The 19,572-nt window shown below is 52.1% G+C and overlaps 2 protein-coding genes across 4 annotated transcripts in view; one reads left to right on the forward strand and one right to left on the reverse strand.

Moving 5' to 3' along the window:
- Positions 1 to 5,990, forward strand: part of PPFIBP2 (PPFIB scaffold protein 2) — a 112,699-nt gene extending 106,709 nt beyond the window's left edge. For 2 of the 3 annotated variants that reach the window (XM_016213962.2, XM_016213963.2), the window contains 2 exons: positions 260 to 448; positions 1,707 to 2,443. In XM_016213962.2, the coding sequence (XP_016069448.2) occupies positions 260 to 448; positions 1,707 to 1,895 (378 nt within the window). In that variant the 3' untranslated portion in view covers positions 1,896 to 2,443. Of the gene's footprint in view, positions 1 to 259; positions 449 to 1,706; positions 2,444 to 4,084; positions 4,151 to 5,286 lie in introns of those variants that run through there. The other variant, XM_016213961.2, reaches the window with a different exon arrangement.
- Positions 5,991 to 8,798: 2,808 nt separating this feature from the next.
- On the reverse strand, positions 8,799 to 17,112 carry CYB5R2 (cytochrome b5 reductase 2). Its single transcript, XM_087821713.1, has 9 exons — positions 17,083 to 17,112; positions 16,030 to 16,179; positions 15,723 to 15,795; positions 13,273 to 13,379; positions 12,883 to 13,012; positions 12,206 to 12,289; positions 11,421 to 11,506; positions 10,046 to 10,145; positions 8,799 to 9,216 (listed from the first exon to the last, which is right to left on the reverse strand). Exons 2-9 carry the CDS (start codon positions 16,147 to 16,149, stop codon positions 9,044 to 9,046), a joined length of 873 nt encoding a protein of 290 aa, XP_087677839.1. The 5' UTR covers positions 16,150 to 16,179; positions 17,083 to 17,112; the 3' UTR covers positions 8,799 to 9,043.
- Positions 17,113 to 19,572: the final 2,460 nt, after the last annotated feature.

Genomic DNA, 19,572 nt, shown 5'->3' on the forward strand with positions numbered 1-19,572 from the left:
TCCAGAGTGGGTCCCGGGAGGGGGGATGACCTTACCTGAGAGGTCACAGTTCCCTGCTGGTCTGTGAAAATGAGATGCTCAGTCTACAACTGTGCTGGCGTCTGCTCAAAGCCAGGCCTGTGCCAGGCCTGTGCCAGGGAGAGAGGGGAGTGGGGTATAGGTCAAGTGGGCAAACTTCAGCCCGTCCTGGGGGCACTCCCAGGTCATCACCTGGGGCCGTCATCGTCACCACTGGGTGGTTTCTCTGGTTTCTTCTTAGATCCTGGAGCCACGCTTCACTGGGGACACCCTGGCTATGCTTCTCAATATCCCACCACAGAAGACACTCCTCAGACGCCACCTGACAACCAAATTCAGTGCTCTGATTGGTCCTGAGGCTGAACAGGAAAAGCGAGAGAAAATGGCCTCACCAGCCTACACACCGCTGACCACCACAGCCAAAGTGCGGGTGAGTGGCTGACCCTGCGGAGCGCACAGAGGCCTCCCTCTGGCCCTCATGTCGTACAGCAGCTGCCCCAATCCTGCCCCAACCAGTGGTGCCCCCTAGACGGGGAGGCTCTCTCAGCTTCTGCTTCCGTCCCATTGTCTGTTGGCCTTTGTCAGGACAGTCCCCTGCCACTCTGGAGTCCGAGGAACAGAGTTCAGGTTTCTTTACAGACATCAGGTGCAGGAAGCAGTTATTCTCGGGAGGCCAGGAGCTCGTGCTCTACCCCCAGGCTGCCTAGGCTCACTTTCCCGGGTCTGGGCTCCCTGCAGTCAAGCCCAGCTCTGTGCCACAGTGCTGTGGGGCATCTTGGTCAAAGTGTTCCTGCCAACACAGGGAGTGTTCCCCTTGGCAGCTGGCCCAGCTGCCCTGTGGAGTGGCCAGCACATAGTTACCCAGAGGCCCTGAGGTTGTCCAAGTACCAGCACCACTCACGGGGGCCTCTGAATGCCACCAAGCCCATTTGACCTGCCTGAGCCACATCGTCCTCAGGCCATGTCCTTCCCAGACCTCCTTCCTCAGGGTGGCAGGACAGGAAGTGTGTCTGGGGAGACAAGCAGAAACACTGCTGGGTGTAGCTGGAGAAGGGAGGGAGGGCTGCCTAGGGCTGTCCCACATGGCTTCACAAGGGCAAGCGGAAGGGAGAGCTCCCCTTGTGGTAGCAGCTGTGGTGAGGCAGGTCCTCTAGGTATCCCAGTCCCGTGTCCTCCCCTCAGGCACCTCCCCTGGAAACACCAAAGTCACTCCTGGGACAGCTGGGCATGAGGCTCAGAAACAGAGTCTGGGAGGAGCAGCTCTCCATGTTCAAGATCATTTACCTGTTGGTCTTTTCCCAGTATAGAAATTGCTTACAGGAGCTCTGTTTTGTTGAGTTTTTCTTTCTTTCTTTTTTTAAATGTTTTTATTGATTTTTAGAGAGACGAACGGAGAGGGATAGAGAGATAGAAACATCAATGAGAACATCGATCGGCTGCCTCCTGCACGTCCCCTACTGGGGATTGAGCCCACAACCTGGGCATGTGCCCTGGCAGGGAATTGAACCATAACTGCCAAGTTCATAGGTTGACGCTCAACCACTGAGCCGTGCCAGCCTGGCGAGAATTTTTCTAGAAGCAGTTTGCATTACTTCTTTTGTCAGAGGCCTGCCGTGTAATGTATTGTGAGTCATACCTGCACACCAGCTTGATGATCTTCTTATAATCTTGCATTTGTTCTGTTTTAGCCAAGGAAACTGGGATTTTCACATTTCGGAAACATAAGAAAAAAGAAGTTTGATGAATCAACGGACTACATCTGCCCAATGGAACCCGGTGACAGTGTCGGTGACAGGGTTTATAGTGGTTACCGGGGCCTCAGCCCACTCGACGCCCCCGAAGTGGATGGGCTGGACCAGGTGGGACAGATTAGCTGATGCCCCTGTCACCTGTCCTCTGTGTGCACCCTGAGAACACTGTAACACCGTTTGTGTCACCACATAACTGCATCTCACCCCCGCACACGTGCATGACTCGCAGAGAACAATCCAGCAGCTGTGTTCCCCTGCGCCAGTCTCTCTCCTACCCTGAGGGTGGCCAGGGTGTGGAGTTGCACCTTTGCTAAGGGGTCAGACTTTTGGAATGGTTGCCAAAGGTGGACTGAGGAGTGTCTTTGCTAACAGATGCTTGTACGTTTCTAGTAGTAATTCTAAATGTCCATCTTCAGCATCAGTGGGAATATACAACCTTGGACACAGGTCTAGAGGCCACGGACAATCTCCAGAGGCTCAGCTTTCAGGCTCCTCTGCTGGGCTTCAGTTGAGGGGCAATCTCAAGTGCCTTACGCTGGTGGCCAGAGTCTTGGCTGAGATCTAAGGGACAGCAGCAGGGTCTTCTGCCACAGTGACAATGTAACTGTGTTGTGCCTTACTACCGAGGTGGTCTCTTCTTCCTGGTAATAAAAACAATATTTATGTAGAAAGAAGACAGTACAGCATATCTTTAATCTCGGCGGGGAAGAGAGCTGTGCACATCTGGAGCCAAGTCCTGGTCCCTGCACAGCTTGAGAGCAGCGGCACTGAGCCAGGTCCTTGTCGTGTGCACACTCAGGATCTGCTGAGTGTCCTGGCCGGGGGGGTTGGGCAAGGAAGGACCCCCATGCCATATCCTCAGAGGAAGCCTGTGGCCCTGTGGCTTCAGGCTCCACCTCCCTTGTCTCATGCACTTGCTGAGTGTAGGCCACATCTGTCCTGCAGACCCCAAAGTTGGTTTCCTTTTCAGTGGCTGAGCCACCTAGTGAAGGGGGTGGTGGGAGACAAGAAGATTGTCTTGCTGGAAGGACTCTGTCCTTTTATGTACTGTGCCAGCTTCTCCGTTATTGGCCCAGCTGGGCCTGTAACCCCTGTGGGGGTTGGTCCTTGTTAGCAGCACTTCAACAGACCTGCCGTGATTTAGAAGGTGACTAACTGATAATGGGTCTTCTAGATGGGCTTTGTCTGGCCAAGGACTGTGTGAGGGACATGCCTTGCTAGTCTGCGTGCCATGAGATTTCAGCTTGCCCAAGGGCAGCTTTTGGCTCTGCTGGCTCCCCCAGGGCCTCATCTGTAGAAGCCTAACAGGCTGGTGGTGACTCTCTGGTGGCCTGAGGCCTCATGACCCCATTGAGGGCACTCTGATTCTGTCCCAGATGGAGCTGATGCTCAGATTTGCTGCTTAAACTACCTGTGACCTCAGGCCATGGCCTCTGGTCTCCCCTGACTTCTGGCCAGTGAAAGATGGACAAGCTCACCGACTGGCACCGCTGGTGTTTGATGCCAGTATCTGGGACCACTGCGTGGCAGGTGCTCCTCAAGGCTGGTCCTGGGCACTGCAGTTGTAGAGCCACAGTCAGGGCATGCTCTGTCCCTTATTTATCATATCCTGGGGAGGGTATTTCTCCATGCGCCTGTTTTCAAACTGCATGGAATTATGGCACTAATTTTCTGTGTCATAATTCCATGGCCTTTTAAGCAAGGCCTCTACCCCTTCGTGGGCCCTCATCTTCCCACCTATAAAATGAGGGGTCATATGTGATGCCCTCAGAGGATGCTTCCAAATTTACGGTGTCCAAACAGGTTAAAGGGAGAGGGAGTGGGCCAGCATTGTCTGAGGAGGAGGGTAGGGAAGGGATGTCCTAGTTGAGGAAGCTCCATCCGCAGCTCCCTGAGGATGCTCACCTGTGCCTATACCGGGCATCAGTGCCCAGGGTCCTGTTGGTGCCAGAAATTGTCAGTGTACTCAGCATCCTGAAGGCCTTCAGCTGCTGTGGAGATAGAGCATTGAACATATACGAAAGGGCTGTTTCTGACAGGCCCTGCCTGTGTCCTGCCCTGGTATGCCCTTAGAGCTGGTGCCAGGGTGCAGACCCAGGAGAGCATGTGCATGGCGGTGTGAGACACTGGAGGCTCTGCTTTTCCCCAGGGACAGAGGCGGCATGTGCTCTGCCCACCTGTCACTCTCAGGTCCCAGCCCAGTCCTGTCTGCACCCTCAGGGGAGCATGCCTGAGAAGGATGGGACTTGCATGCCATCTCTGTGAGTCTCGAGTGGAGTCCACGTGTGCTGACCAGGCTGCTGCCCATTTTACAGATGGCCCCTTCGGAAGGCACTGTGACGCAGATAGGGCTCCTCTCCCAAGACATTCACCGCCTCACGGTAGGACCCTGACCCTCTCTCCATAGTAGGACAGGTGCTGGGAGGCCCCATGAGTTTGGTGAGGTGGTGTACAAGGCCTGGGACAGCTCTGTCCCCACTCCAGAGCTCATGTTATCAGCACTGCTGGGGTAGGACAAAGGATGGTGCTGAACCAGCTGTGAATGGGGAGGGTTATGGACCTCGAGCAAAAACCAGCTAAAGCATCCGCTTCCCAGGCTCAGAGCTGCTCAGTTGAGGAAACCGAGATGCTCAGCAGCTCTGGGTCACCTGCCTAGTCAGCCCAATGCCCAGCCTCACCTCTGGCCTGGTGGACACTATTCTACCCTTTTTGCCCATGAGACGCACATATTTCCCATCATGCCTCTGACATCACAAATATCAAGTCAAGTGAGCATGTCCTGGCGTGCCCACTGAGGACCCTACCATGGAAGGCAGCATGGTGTCTGGGAGAGGAGCAGCCCTGGAGTGAGGCCAGCCTGGTTCAAGATCCTGCCCTGGGACCTTGGGCAAGTCATTCTCTCTCTGAGCCCTGGCTTAGTTATCTGTGAAGCAGGGCTAGACACATCCTCCCTGCAAGGGTTTCAGGCAGAGTAGAGCTGGCAGGAAAAAGCCAGCCACAGGGAAGGTTAGCATTTTTGAGGCCCATACATTCCAGGGCCCATTAGTTTCCATACTGCCATATCACTGAGCCCACTGGCTGTGGCATCTGTCCTGTTGAGGCCACTACCACTGTCTTAGCTTGCCTAGATCTATAGAGACACATTAAAGACGACTATATCCAAGGGCATGGCACGGCAAGAGGGCATCTCTGAATCCAAGCAGGGTCATTTTTATTCACTTTTTCCCCCTTCACTCACACACCTAAATGAATCCACCCAGCTCTCTGCCCTTCTCAACTCTAATAGGTTTCTCATGGCCTTGAAATAGCAACTTTACCTCTAAGGTATGAGCAATTTATTATCTTGATAGTGCTGTCTATTCCAGCCCAATACTCAGGGTCCCTGGGGCACCATGAACTTACAGGGTGCTAGTGTCAGATGCGACCACATCCAGTGCCCACTGCTTCCCACGTAGCTGTTGTAGGGTGGCCTTCACCCAAACCCTGCTCAACTGCGCCTTTGGCTGTGTCCTTTCAGACCATGCTGAGCCAGGACCAGATGCTGAACGACTCTCACCTGGCTGCTCCCAGCTCTGAGGACTGGAGATGACTTCTTCATGGCGGAGAGCCGAGAGAGGAACGTGGGGCCCAAGGCTTTCAGTGGGGAGCTGGCACACAGCCACTGCAGAGCCCAGGCTGAGGCAGGCAGGGCGTCTCGGATGTGGGTGCTTACAGGAGGGATGTAGGGCTGTGGACAGATGTCAAGGAGGTGGCCTGGCCCCAGCACCCGTTTTCAACTGTGCTGTGCTCTTCGCCACAGCTTTCATACCTTTTGTACCTTTATATGTGACTGCAGACCACTTTTGTGTGGAGGCAGTGAGGTCAGCGCAGCCGCAATGGTTTGTGCTGTTCCTGGTGATAGCTGGGAGGCCCTTACACCAAAGAGGCAGGGCTGTGTGCTTAAAAGCTCTGCTGGAAGCAAAGTTCTGGAAAAATGTTCTGAATGTTCTGTAGTGACTGAGCTGGGTGAGATGATAACAGGAGTCCCCTCCCTGGGCTGCTTCCAGACAGAAGCACGTGTTCTTACTCATGGGAATCTGGTCCCGGTGAGGGGTTTGGGGGTGAGAACAGGAAAGGAGCAGTGAGACTCCCTCCCCAGCCCTGGCTACCCTCAGTCTACCCTCATCGCAAAGCAAGCATGTCTCTGGTTCTCGCTGCTGCTGGGCCTCCCAGCATGGAGCAGAAACGGCGCACTCTCTCTCGCTCACACACACACACACACACACACTCTCTCTCTCTCTCTCACACACATACTCCCTCCTTTCCCTAGCTGACACAGCACACACACAGCCTCCAGCCTTTCCCTCATCAGCCTCAGATGCAATTGTCTGATCAAACAGCTCCCCCAAGTGGAAGGCCCTTGGGAATCCCAACATTTCCACAGTAACTCTCCGTCTTCCAGGGAAGCCTATAAACCTCAGGTGTCTTCCACCTCAGGAGAGACACCGCGTGCCCCTGCCATCCAGTTCCCTCCCAGCCAGCCTTCCCCCTTGGTGACCGGTCCCCTCGTTCTGTTCTCCCTCCTGTGGTGGCTGTCTCAGGCCTCATGTCCCATCTGATTTCCACAGTTGGTCTCCTACTTGGTCCCCCACCTTACCAGTTGGTCCCCTCCAGACTTTCTTTATCCCATCCTGAGTGACCTCCCCAGAGCACTGTTTTAGTCCTGTTACCTTTCTGGCTAAGGGCTCCTCCGATCCAGAATTACCACAGGTTAGAGTTCAAAAACCTTCCTCAGCACCCAAGGCCCTTTGGAATCTTCAGCCCTCCCGAGCCTGTACCCAAGCCTGCGCTACTCTCTCCCCCTCACTGTGGGGTATATTTTTCTCCAGGTCCCCATCACAAGGCCAAATCCTGCCCGTTGAGACCCAGAAGACACAGCCTCCTTCAGGAAGCCTTCCCTGGTGTTTCAGTTGGAGTTCCGTGGCCCTTGAGCCCGGGCACTTCCTGGCTCACCTTGAAGCATAGTGTCATCTTACTCTCTTGCCATACCCACCCTCAACACAAACTCACCGAGCACCCGCTATGGGTAGGCTCCGTGCAGATAGTAAGACCCGATCCTGGTCCTCACAGGGCTCAGGAAACCCATGCTGCTAAGTTCCCCATCCACTCACTCATTCACATGTGCAGGTTAAGGACCTTCCGTGCTGGAGTGAGGAGGGTAGGAGCACAGGCATGAGCGCCAAGGTGGTACCTAAGGAAGCTGACGGTCTAGGGAGGGAATAGAGATCTGTCTCAATCAAGGGAGTGTGCTGATGCTCCAGTAGACCTCTCCACAGCCCCAACAGCAAATGGTCATTTTTAATGGAAGACTGGGGGCTGGGACCAAAAAGGCTCCAAGGAAGAGGTGACACTTGAATTTGGAAGATGAAACAGGTTCCCCAACCATGCCAAGGGGAAAGGCACGCCAGAGAGATGGACTGGAAACGTCTCAGCATATCCTAGGAAGTCAGTTACGAGAGCAGTGTTTCTCGACCTCACTTAGTTGCCGTTTGGGGCTGGATAATTTAGTGTTGTGGGGGCTGGCTGTGTGCTGTAGGATGTTTAGCAGCACCCTTGGCCTCTCCCTCTAGGTACCAATACCACCTCTTTCATGACGGCCAAAAATGTCTCCAGACCTGGCCAAGTTCCTGGGGAAAGATCCCCCTAGTAGAGAACTGCTGAGCCAGAGAAGGGGTCAGAGTGGGAGGCCCAGCGAAGGAGAAACCTGGTGAATCAGCTGGAGCCAGATTAGGAAGAACCTTGTAAGCTGGCCCCTGGAATTTATCTCAGAGACCCAGGGCGGCCAGGTGGGGACTAGTGAAAGCAGTAAGAGGTTAAAGCAGGAGACAAGCATGGTTAAGAAAAATATCCAAGGGCAGGACCTTCCCATCATGCAGTGCTCAGCAGAGTATCTTTCTCTGAGGAAGGGATTCACTGAGGAGGTGTTGAATGTGTGGAGAGATGGAAGCTGGCTGCCTCCCAGCACCCAGCCCCCACCAGCCCTCTGGGTGGCCACCCTGTATGGGACCACCCTGTGGGCACTACACAGCTGCACTTGAGAGTTGTCCAGAGCTGTGTGCCTCTCTCCTGTAGCCCACTGCTCTCTCCCCTCCCTTACCCACATATATGTTGAAGAAATCCTGCGACACCGAGGTTTAGCAACACGACTACAATGCCAATTTTTTTGAAAAGGAAAGGAAGGAGTGACTTGGAATTAAACAGAGCCAGGTTTGAAGCCCAGCTCTGCCACCTATGGGCTAAATGACCTGGGGACAATAACTGTCTCTGAGGCTCAGTTTCCTCTTCATCTTTAACTTGAAGAACAAAATCCCCACAGAATCTGTCTTGTTATGAGAATTATACAAAATCCAGTGCAGAAGGGGTTCTACCCACTCACAGGTAACATAGAGCAGAAGCATGTCATCCTGGCCACAAGCAGCAGATGGCAAGAGTGGTCCCTCATGGCCTCTGGGTTTAGTGATAGGAAGGATTTCAGGAATAGCTTCCGGAATCTAATTCTTTTTGCAAGGTCAGAAGCTTCTATCTATAACCACCCCTACCCCACCACACCAGAATGGGGCCTGGCATTCAGAGGACACTAGCAAAAATGCACCCCTTAGCTCCATGTGTTGTGCAAAGTGCAGGGAACCTAGGACTCCTGGAGCCCACCTGCCTTGTGGATTCACCTATTGCCCTGAGGTGTGTTCCTAACACCATTCCTCTTTCCAGGGTCTCCCTCAGGAGAAGGATGAGTACGCATGGAGGGTGCCTGGGCCTCTAACAGTTCTGACCTTAAAAACAAAACACTATTTGAGAGGCCTGGGGGGTCAAGAGAGATTATTGGGAGCTGACGTGACCCCACTTGGATTCTTCTGAAATTCTGCCCCCGCACTTTTGCCAGTTCTGACCTCCCATGGACACACACAAACCAATTCACATGGAGGATAGGCCAAGGCCTCTAAGTGCCTAGCAGGCCCCCACAGAGCCACACCTCATGGGCCATCTGCTTTGTACTGAAGTTTATTTCACTAAACCAAGGGGAAAGATACTAAAATGGAGTCCCTTCCAGCCTCCCCAAGCAAGGAGACTCCAGAAGCCACTTAGTCTTCAGCCCCTTAAACCCGCCTTAGGCCCACCCAATAGGGGAGCACCAGCGTGCACAAGGGTACACTGAAGCACTCTGAACATGGTGACACTGGACTCACTTTGAAGCACACGTGAAGGACTAGGGAAATTTGCTGAGAGCAAGGGAGGTGTTAGTAGGTGAAAATCATGTCCTTGGTGTAACCCAGTTTCTCCAGGTTAGGGTGAGCGGCAGTCTGGACCAGGGGTGGCGGGCCACACACCAGGATGAACGTGGACTTCCCAGGAGCAGGGAGGTGCTCCTTGATCATGTCAGTGGTGATGAAGCCTGAGCTGTAGTTCCAGCCTGAGATTAAGTAGAAAAAAAGCTGCGGAGGTGCCAGGCCGAGTCCCTGACCCCAGGGAGGCGACCCTGCGCTCCAAGGTTTGTACTGTTCTCTGCAGAGAGCTGAAAAGTAGAGGATATGGGGCACCCTGGCAGCCCCCTTCAGCATTTACCCTAGATCCCAAGCTCTGAGGCTCTTGACTGGAGTCTGCCTGCTGCAAGCACTGGCGAAGATGGAGAACAGTGAGGTGGGACGTGCCAGGTATGGTGTGAACCAAAGCCAGCTGGAGCTGCGAGTGGGCAGTGTGTTATGGGGTTTGCAGACCAGCTTGGTTGGGTAGCTCCCTCTGCTGACAGCTGTATGACGAGGCAGACACAGCTCCGTGTAGCGTGGGAGACGCAGCCTGAAGGGTGTGGTGGCCTTGTGAGGTGTGCACAGTGGTGGCTGGGTACTGTCTGAGGCTCAGCATGTGAGGACTGCTGTCCAGGTGAGGTGCGGGGTGAAGGGGTCAATGGCCATATTACAGGCAGTGTATGTGATAGCTCGGTGGGATGCTGTGTGGAGTGCAGTGTGGGGGTGAGTACTCAGGGTGGCCGAGTGCTTCAGTGCCCCTCCTGATAGTCAGTGCAGTGTGGGGAGTGCTGCTGAGATATCAGACACCTGCCCTTCACAAGCAGGTCATCCCAAATCCCCTCTCCTTCAAATCCCTGAATTTCCAATGGGAGATAAAGCCCAAGTCCTCAACCCCTAAGCCCAGTCCTAACAAACTAACATACAAACCCAGGGACTAGTCCCTGAGGTGGGTCAAGAGTTGGAGCTGACCCACGGTGGGGACACTGGGGTTCGTACCAGCAGGAGGCCTGTCCAGGGTGTACCACAGGTTGAATTGCTCTGGGTGAGCTCTGGCAGCTTCTTCAAGCTCCTTTCTCATCAAGATATCCTCCTCTGTCTAGAAAAGCAGCAGCATGAGCAACCCCCCAGGGACTTCCTGCTTTTTCCCCAGACAAAGCACAGGGGGCTGCATACTCCTGCCCACGCTGCCACCAGTCTAGCTGGAGCGCTCCCCGCAGACCCCTGGGGCAAATGAGAGTTCTGCTGCTGTTCCTACAGAACGAACCCTCTTCCGTGCGTGGAGGGGGTGGGTGACTGCCCTCCAGCTGGAAGGCCATGGCTCCACAAGAGTGGGGTGGCTTCCTCAGAGGTCCCGGCCCACCTCTGACATCCACACTGAGCACCAGGCACAGCAAACCCAACTGAAATGAGCTTAGTGTGGGCCCAAGATCTCCTGCAGGAAATGGAAGGGGCTAAGGCAGTAATATGTAACATAACATGTAACAGCATTGGAGACCTAAAGGAGAGAAAAACAAACGCTGGAGCCTCATTTGGGGAAAGGGAGCCAAAGCCTAAAGAAACTTGCCACAGGCTTGAAGATACTGCACAGAAGGCCTGGATCTTAAAACCCTTTATAGTTCTTGTCCTAATAATTACACTTCTGGGATTCTGTTTTAAAAAATAGTCTGAAAGTGATCAAGTCTAGGGACAATTATTCATCACTATCATTTACGACTGAAAACCACCCGAATGTCGATTTAGTAAATTATGGTGCAACCTGATAGAGACTGTGACGAAAATATTTATAAAGAGTTTTAATGAGAAGAAAATGGTTGTATGGTAATGTTGACTAAAAAAACAAAGCTATATATAGGGTGTCCCCCAAAATATATACATACTTTAACAGCTGATAGCTCAATTTTGAAAATGAAATGTATTTTAATAAACACTGCCTTTATAATTATTCAAAGTGTGTGTATACATTTTTTGGGGACACCCTGTATATATAATTGTAAATATATAGCATGTAGAGAAAAAAGACAAAAAGAAGCCAAATATTTATATGCTTCTGTATTTTCCAAAATTTGCATTGAGGGCCATTATGATTTTATACTCAGTTAAACACAGAACTATGTACTCAGGAAGGAAGAAAAGCATAGTGCTTAGGGTTGGTTGGGGAGACAGAAGAGTAAAAAACAAAACAAAAAAACAATGAAAAAAACAGGCCTGGACTCAGCTTCTCCCTGCCAGCAGCCCTAGTTGAGCCCACCAGCCCATCCACTGCCGCAGGCACCCAAGCAGCAAGACCCCAGTGGGAGGAGAGAATGCAGAGCCCTGCTCAGCAAACATTCCATCCCTCCTTTGAGCTCAGGGCTGACTCAGGAGAACTGACCTGGTTGGCAAAGATGAGGGATATACTGGTCTTGTCATGGGGGTTCTTGATGATGTGGCGAATGAGCTGCAGCATGGGCGTGATCCCTGGAAGAGTTTGTGGGCAGGCCAGCTTTCCCTGGTCTGGATGCAGCAGCTTGACCCCAGTTCTACTTTTCTCACTTCTGCCCCCAAAACTCACAGTGGGGAACCACACTTCATTCCGGGTTTTCCCTTCTAATGCAACAATAAATCTAAAGCCCTTTCTCATTCTCATATAACAAGGTTGGTTTTGGTTTGGGAACTGGGTTTCATGCCCAGGACCCTCACTAATCTGACTAGGTGATTCAAATACCTGTCTGATCTCTTCAGGGTCCTCATTTGTAAAACAGAATTGATGAGTAAATATGATAGTTTTAAAAGTACCTGTTATGGTACATGGGGAGTTTAGGTCTCCTTACATGTTTGTTCTCTTCTTTCAGGCATTCATTTTCAAAAGATGGGGAGTAGGGCTTGAACTGGAGCCAGGAGTCCTTGGGGGACCATGTGTGGGTCTGCCCAGGTCCCCAGCCTCTTCCCTGTTCCCAGCTTCACTTTAAGCCTCTCCAGGGCTCCTGGGCAGCCACCGTTTTGGTGAAGGATGCAGGGCGCACAGGGTCAGTGTCAAGGCCTATCATTGACCCTACATTGCTGTCTGAAACAGCAAGGGAAGGGCTCTCTCACATCTCCCCTTCTAGGATCAAATGACCCCAAGGTTAGAAAGAGCTCAGGGCTCACCTATGGACGAAGCACCCAGAAGCCTCTTACCTGTGCCCCCAGCAATCATTCCCAGTTGACCGGCCCATTTTTCTTCAGGCTTACTTGTTTTGTTTGCTTTGACTGAAAACTCCCCTGAAAACACAAAGGATACTGCTGACTTCTGGAGTTCCTGCCTGAGAGCTGGCAAAAGAGCAGACTTTCCTTGGGACTTCCAGGGGCAAGTCCACCTGGAGAAGTGGCTGTACCATTTTAAGCCAGAGGAGCCAGGGTGACCTTGTTGGCCAGCTTGGTGCCCCAGTGCACAAAGTGGGGATAGAGCCTGGGCCTCCACAGGGAATCACTGGATCTTTTCTTCTGAGGAAGAAGGGAGGTTACACTGGAATGGCTAGGGAGCCTCACAGAGCACTCACACCCTCAGCAGTGAGGGAGTGATGAATATGTGAGTAAATAAGTGAGTGTGGACTCCACCCATCCATTTTTCAGCATTAGTAGGTTACCTTTATGTATCAGGTGTTGTGCTAAAGATGCAGTGATGAGGAAACACCAATCATTCCCCTGCGTTAATGGCACTTACAATCTTGTGAAATGAGGTGTGAATGAATGTGTGATGACTTTAAGGACAAGTCCAAGTGACTCAAATCTGAGGAGTTTTCTAGAACAATGGAACCACTGCCACTGCAGGAATCTGCTTCCTCCCAGTGGGAGGCCTAGTGTGAACCCAATACCTGGTCCATGATAGAACAGGCGCCCAGTTGGCCCTCGAAAAAGAACAGTTTCCCCAATTTTCAAGTTCTCCAAGTACTGGCTCATCTTCCCTCCTTCTGGATAATTAGGGTGTACATTTTTGAAGTAGATCTGAAAAATAAGGCAGCATGGTTTTCATAGCCTCAGACCTGAGGCCACAAATGCGCATAACTCAAAAGTGCATTTGCTGCTGGAAACCATGCAGAGAAAATCCTTTGCACTCACAGTTGCTCTTAGCAACCCCTGACATTTCACCAGATCAACAGCGCCACTGTTAAATGACACTGTCCAGGGCACGTGTCCCTTCTCCACCCCGCCACCCTCAATAGGCTTATGAGAGTGAGGCAGCTGGACACGGAGGCCTCACTTACCTTTATAATTAAGTCCACAAAGCCTTGATCATCATCACTGGACACAGGTGTGTAGGCCCTGACCACCAGATCATCATCAATGTTGGCTAAGAGATGAACATAGTTACCTGCAAAAAGGCACTGAATGTCAAGTCAGCCTGGCCAGCCTAAACAGGACTCAGCACTCCCCGAAAGGACGGAGCTTCCAGGACATGAGTACATAGTGTGGCAGAACACATGGAAGGAGGGCCAAGCAGGGAAGGAGCCCAAATCCAGGTATCTTAATCCTACGCCTGTCCTTGTCACTCCATGTGCAACCTTGGGGAAGTCGCTTCATCTCTCTGGGTGAACAGGGATATACACCTGCCCTGCCTCACCCACAGGGTAGCTGTCAGTGTCACTTACAGGAAACCTACTGCTAGTGCAGGTTAACTGTGTCAGAGTACTTTGTGGAACAGGAATTGCTCACTGTTGGAGGCTATTAAATATTACAGAAAGGAGTGTTTCCCTTTTAAAGCAAAATATCTTGCCTTCATAAAGTCATTTCTTCCTAAACTGGATTCATCACTGGGGCCAGTGAATGAATCACAGCCCCTATCCCCCCATCTGCAACCTGCTGCCTGACATAGAGAACGGTATGCAGAGCCCCAGGATTTACATACCTACAAACCAGGAGTTCTAGAAAGAGCATTGTGTCTTTCTGAATGATGACTCTGCTGAGGGGCAGCAGTGAAGTTTTGAACCATGTAATTCTGCCCCTCCAGGGTAGAACTGAATGGCCCAGCTGTGGCCAGAGACCTATGGATCATAGATAGCTACATCCCATTGCTACATGATGGGCTGGGTTGTTCATATTTCTGCTGGATCTAACATGGGAGACCTTCAGTGACTAAGGCAATTAGTGGTGAGGGCAGAAGCTGCAATAAAGAGATGCTAAGAGACAGGGCAAGAGGAAGTTCTGTGTCAAAGTATCTGAGGGAGGAGAAATTGTATACACAGGAAAGATGAAATGGGTATGTAGACAGAGGTGGAAACCTGGAGAGAGACAGAGAGAGAGAGGAGGAGGGGGAGGAGGAAGAGGAAAAGGAGGGAAGGGACGCTGAAGGGGCCAGTCTTTCCAGTAGCTTCAGGAACATAAGCCATAGTCTTTGAGGAGGCCTGAGGCACAAACACTTTGGGTTAAGAAAGGACAGGCTCAAAGACTCTGATGATGGCCTGGCTGGGAACCAGGGATACTCAGGAATAAAAGCCTAAGGCAACTTCTGAGAACTATTCTGAAACTGGAAGCCTTAGAAAGGCTCTTTCAGATGCAGCAAACCTGGGCCTGGCCTGGCAACATCCCTAGAGAAAATGGGGCAGCCCAGGCTGATGCTATAACCAGTCTCATTTCAGCTGAGCTGGGAAGCATCAGCAATCTCTGCGTGCTCACAGCAGACTCTCCCAGAAGCCTCTAAATCACCTTGTCCCACTAACTACACTGCCTGCACCACAGATGAGGAGAGAGTGTCATGACAGATTCTAAAACATTCTATTTCTCAAAGTCTTTCATCCTCTTAGCCTTCTTGCCAACAGGACTGGCCCACAGGCCAGACAGAGGGCTAGACAGCAGGCCAACACTGAGCTCTCACGGATGAGGAAGAGGCAGGAAGCAGCAAGGAGGTGGAGGGGCCAGGTCGGCTGCCTAATGGGTCATTTCAATGCTTGGTGGAGTGAGGTCAGGGTTTTGTCCCATGTACACAGGACAAGCAGGCCATGGGTGAGGATCTCCACCAGGCAGGCAAGCAGCACTAGCAGTCTGCACAAAGTTCTGGTTCCTAGGCTGTGGACTTAGCAGAGGTTTTCGCGCTAAGACTGGCTCGGCTATCTAGTGGTGGTACAGACTAAAATCGGGATGACTCAGAACTCCGGGAATGCTAAGACTTGGTATTTACAATGGGTCCCTCCTTGTATGGGTCTGTGGTCCCTGCTGAGAATCCATGTGGTGGAAGGAGGGGCACCAACTCCTTCCTGCCTCTCACACAACCTGGGCTTTTCTCCTGACTGTAGGGGAACATCAGTTCCTTTCATCCTTTCCATGAGCACAGACTTTGCAGTTTCTGAAGTTTGACATCCATCAATCACTTCATCTTCACAACAAAGGGGCTGGCAGGCCTGAGAAATCCCATTTCATAGTCTAATGCTCAGAAGGGTTTAGGGACGTGTCTAAGGTTGCCTGGCAAGGAGCCTGCAATAAGATCTTAGAGCTTCTAACTCTAGACTCACTCCTTTTCAATGCTCATTGAGAGATCACTTCTGTGTCAGCCCAAATCTAACAGTGAGAAAGGGAATGGATTATCCCTAAGCCCATCCCCAACCACTCTGAGCTCATATGTTTCAGGAAAGGTAGCAGGGCAACTTCGACACCCCAGCTGAGTTTGTAAGTTTCTGAGTTTCATCACCCAGTTCTGGTAATAAAACCAAACACCACTCACCTACAGGAAGCCCTAAAACATGTTCTGGTGAGGGCAGTCCAAAGCGGAACCTCCTGGTGTTGTGGCTGATTTGCTAATAAACCAGAAAACAAAGGCAGGCTCTGTCAGCTTTCTAGAAGCCTTCCTGGATAGCTCAGATGCTTGGGAAAGGAGCTGAATTTGGCGCTTTCTAGTGTGGGCATACACACAATGGCAGTGGGGAGCAAAGTGGAGGCCTGTCCCACCACCCTGCCTTCCCAGCCCAGCACCTTCCCCACCACTTTTGCCCTCCTCTCTTTTACCTGCTGACAGTGGGCTAACCCATTACCTCTTTCTCAATCAAGGGCAGTGGATACTTGGCTTCAGGGTTCTGTAAGGTGATGGCAAGCTGTTTCCTCCTTGACTTCATGTTTTTCCTCAGGGCCAAGATAAGTATCGTGAGCCCCATGATGGTGAGGGCAACGATCAGGGACTGGCTCTAGCGAGACACAATGTGAGTAGGGTACCTCAGGTCCTGCCTGTCTTGGGCAGTAGTTGTCAGGCACAGAGGCACTTTCTCCACATCCAAGGCACAAAAGCTGCGCTGTGCCTGAAAGAAACTGGGTAGAGAGAAAGGTACTAAAAGAAAGCAGGCTGAGTCTATGGGGGAAACCAGGAGGGATGGGGTCAGTTGCAGGTCAGACAAAGCAGGATGTTTCAGGCTTCCCGAATGAACCATGCCAAGCAGATGGCCTGGGAGTGCTAAATGCCACCAGGCCCTTCCTGCCCATCTGCCTCCATCCTGGCTACAGCCAAGGGTGCAAGCCCTGGGAGCCCCCTCCTTGAGGTGGAGTGGTTGATGGCATTGCTTCTAACACACAATTTGGAATGAAGGTTCCAGCCCCAAAGACAGAGCCAGAGAGGGAGACTGGGTGTAGCATCCTCCAGAGGTGATCACGGCTGAGAGCCAGGCAGGTGAGGGCTCACCGCCCCCACCGATACCCGGAACCCAGTTTAGGCCAGGGGGTGGGCTGAGTGCTTTTGACTTGAGGGTGCTCGTTACCTTAGCTCCTCGGGACACACCAACACCCTCCACGGCAGGAGGAGGAGCCGGGGCGCTCACCTGTCCGTGGCCAGGCCAGGCTCCGCTTCTACCCCCAACTCCACCCCGCGCCCCGCAAAGCCCGCCTGCTCCTTTCCAGACCCCGCGGTCCCCCACCCGACTCGGGAAAGGCCCGCCTGCCCCCCCTCACGCCCCGCGCCCCGAGGCCAACCCCGCGCGCACCGCGCCCTCGCCGCCCCGCCGGGGTCCAGCCCGGTGCCCCTCCCCCGCCCGCCCCCCTCCGCTCCGGCCCCAGTCTCGCCCGCGGCTGCCGGCCGCCGCCCAGCCCTCTCCCCGTACCCCTTCCGGCTCCGGGGGCCCCGTCGGGCTCTCCCAGGCTCCCGCCCGCCTCGGGTCTGCGGCCTCTTCCCGCCGGGCCGCCCTGCCCTGGGAGCCCACCCGGAAGGAGTCGCCGAACATGTTGAAGCGGGGCCGGCTGGAGGGCGGGTGTGCGGCCCCACGGCGGGCCCGGCGACTCGAGCGGCCCACCCGCAGCTCCGCCTACGGCCGGCGGCGCTGGCTCACAGGGGGCCCGACGCGCGGGGAGGGGCGGGGCCGAGCGCGCGCCGCGGGCGGCCGGCGCCCGAGGCGCCCCCAACCCCCGCCCGGAGCCCGAGCGGGGGGCCGGCGTTGGGAGGGTCTCTCTCGCGAGACTCCGGGAGGCTCCTGCCCTGCGCCGGGACCGCGGGGAAGCCAGGGGCGTCCACGGCTGGGGGGCCGCCGAGAGCTGGGGCTTCCTCCTCACGGCGAAACTGCGCTTGTTTGTTACGTGGCCCGTCCCCACCCGGACCCTCTCCCTGCGCGGCCTGCGCTGCCCCGGGGGCGCGCCCCGTCCCCAGCTGCTTCACCCGCGGCGGGCTGGAGGGCGCTGGGCGTCTGCGCGGGAGGGAGGGGTGCTGGCAAGGGAAGGGGGAGTTTAGGCCAATTTAAGGGCATCTATCTCTATCATCTCTCTCTCTCTCTTTCTCTCTCTCTCTTTCTCTCTCTCTCTCTCATCTATCTATCTATCATCATCTATCTATCTATCATCTATCTATCTATCTATCATCTATCTATCTATCTATCTATCATCTATCTATCTATCTATCTATCTATCATCTATCTATCTATCTATCTATCTATCTATCTATCTATCTATCTATCATCTATCTATCATCATCTGTCATCTATCAATCATCTATCTCTATATGTACCTACCTAACTACCTACCTACCTACCTACCTATCATGTCTATCATCCTCTGAGCCTGGTCCCAGGCTACGTGCTTGCAGGGGTGCGGTGGGGTTGTGATTGAGTTAAAAATTAGACATTCACCCAGAGTGCTCATCCATTCATTTATTACTGAGAGAGAGGGATGGCAGGTATCCAGCACTAGACCAGTGGGAGGCAGAATGGCAGGCATGACGGGTATGGGGCTTCTTCAAAGTGTATTTGAGAATCTTGCAGGCCCTCCTCCCCCGTAAGTTCTCCCACTGCCAGTGGCAAAGGTAAATTCCTGCCTCCTGGGCCTGAACAAGACAGAAGCCAAGCAATAGATTCCCATCCCATTAACCTACCCCCCCCCAAACATACCACCACAGGCCCGTGTATAATGGACACCTTCCCTAACATCTACAGGTGCCAGGATGTTATTGTCAAATATCTTAATTTCTTGGCAATATAATCAGTATAAAGTGATGGCCTGTAAACCTAATATCGTTGCCTATGGTGGTTGAATATCTTTCATGTGTTTATTTCCCATGGAGGTTTTGGTTTTTTTCTGGAAGAAAAAAATGTTTCTTCATGCTTTTTGCCCATTTTTCTATTGAGTTGTACCATATTACTGGTTTCTAGGAGACATATATATTTTAGAGACCACTTCTTTGTTCGTAATATGATTTACAAATGTTTTCTCCCAGTTTTCAACTTATTTTACCTTTCCTTTTTCTCTCTCTTCTCTCTTCCCTCTTTCTCTCCCTGGATGTATTTTGATGAATAGAAGTTTGTAATTGCAATGTAGTCAAATGTTTTAATCTTCAGCCTTTTGCCTTTATCGCCAGTGCTTTTTGTGACTTGCTTACTTCTACTCAAGGCTATAAAGAGATTTTAGATTTTCTCTGTCAAGATTTAAAGGTTTTCTTTTCACATTTAAGTCTCTCAACCATCTGAAACTGATTTCTGTGTATGATGTGAAGCAGGGGTCCAATTTAATTTTTTCCATGTGGACAATGTGTTTTCTTAGTAACATTTATTGAATTGCTCGTACCTGGCCACTAACCTGCAGTGCCATCCCTGTCATATATCAGTTTTCACATATTTATGAGTCTGGTTCTGGCCTCTCTGTTCTCTGAGCTAGTTACTCAACCCCTGCTCTAATTATAATAGTTTACAACAGGTATTTATATCTTCCACTCTTATTCATTCATTGGTTTTCAGCTCAAATATCTCTTCCTCAGAGATACTTATTCGTGTCCCTAATTTAAGTAGATGTATACATTACATTCTAGTTATAGCTTTTACTTCAGTTTATAATTATACATCTTGAATATTCAGCTGTTAAAGAACTGATTCTCACATTTGCCTGAAAGTTCTATTTTGGGGCAGAGCCCTTGTTTCCCCAGGGCTTAGCAGAGTGACTGTCATGAATGAATGAAATCATTTCTGCCTTGCAGCATTTAGCACACTGCCTAGAACATGGTAGATGCTCCATAAATACTAAAGAAAGGAACAGCCCTTTCCATCAGTACTCTACGCTGCTTCCTTGTTTAATTTGGCTCCATAAGACATCACCAGATGACACATATCTTACCT

Source organism: Miniopterus natalensis, chromosome 11 (genome assembly GCF_054644295.1).
Source record: "Miniopterus natalensis isolate mMinNat1 chromosome 11, mMinNat1.hap1, whole genome shotgun sequence".
NCBI lineage: Eukaryota > Metazoa > Chordata > Mammalia > Chiroptera > Miniopteridae > Miniopterus > Miniopterus natalensis.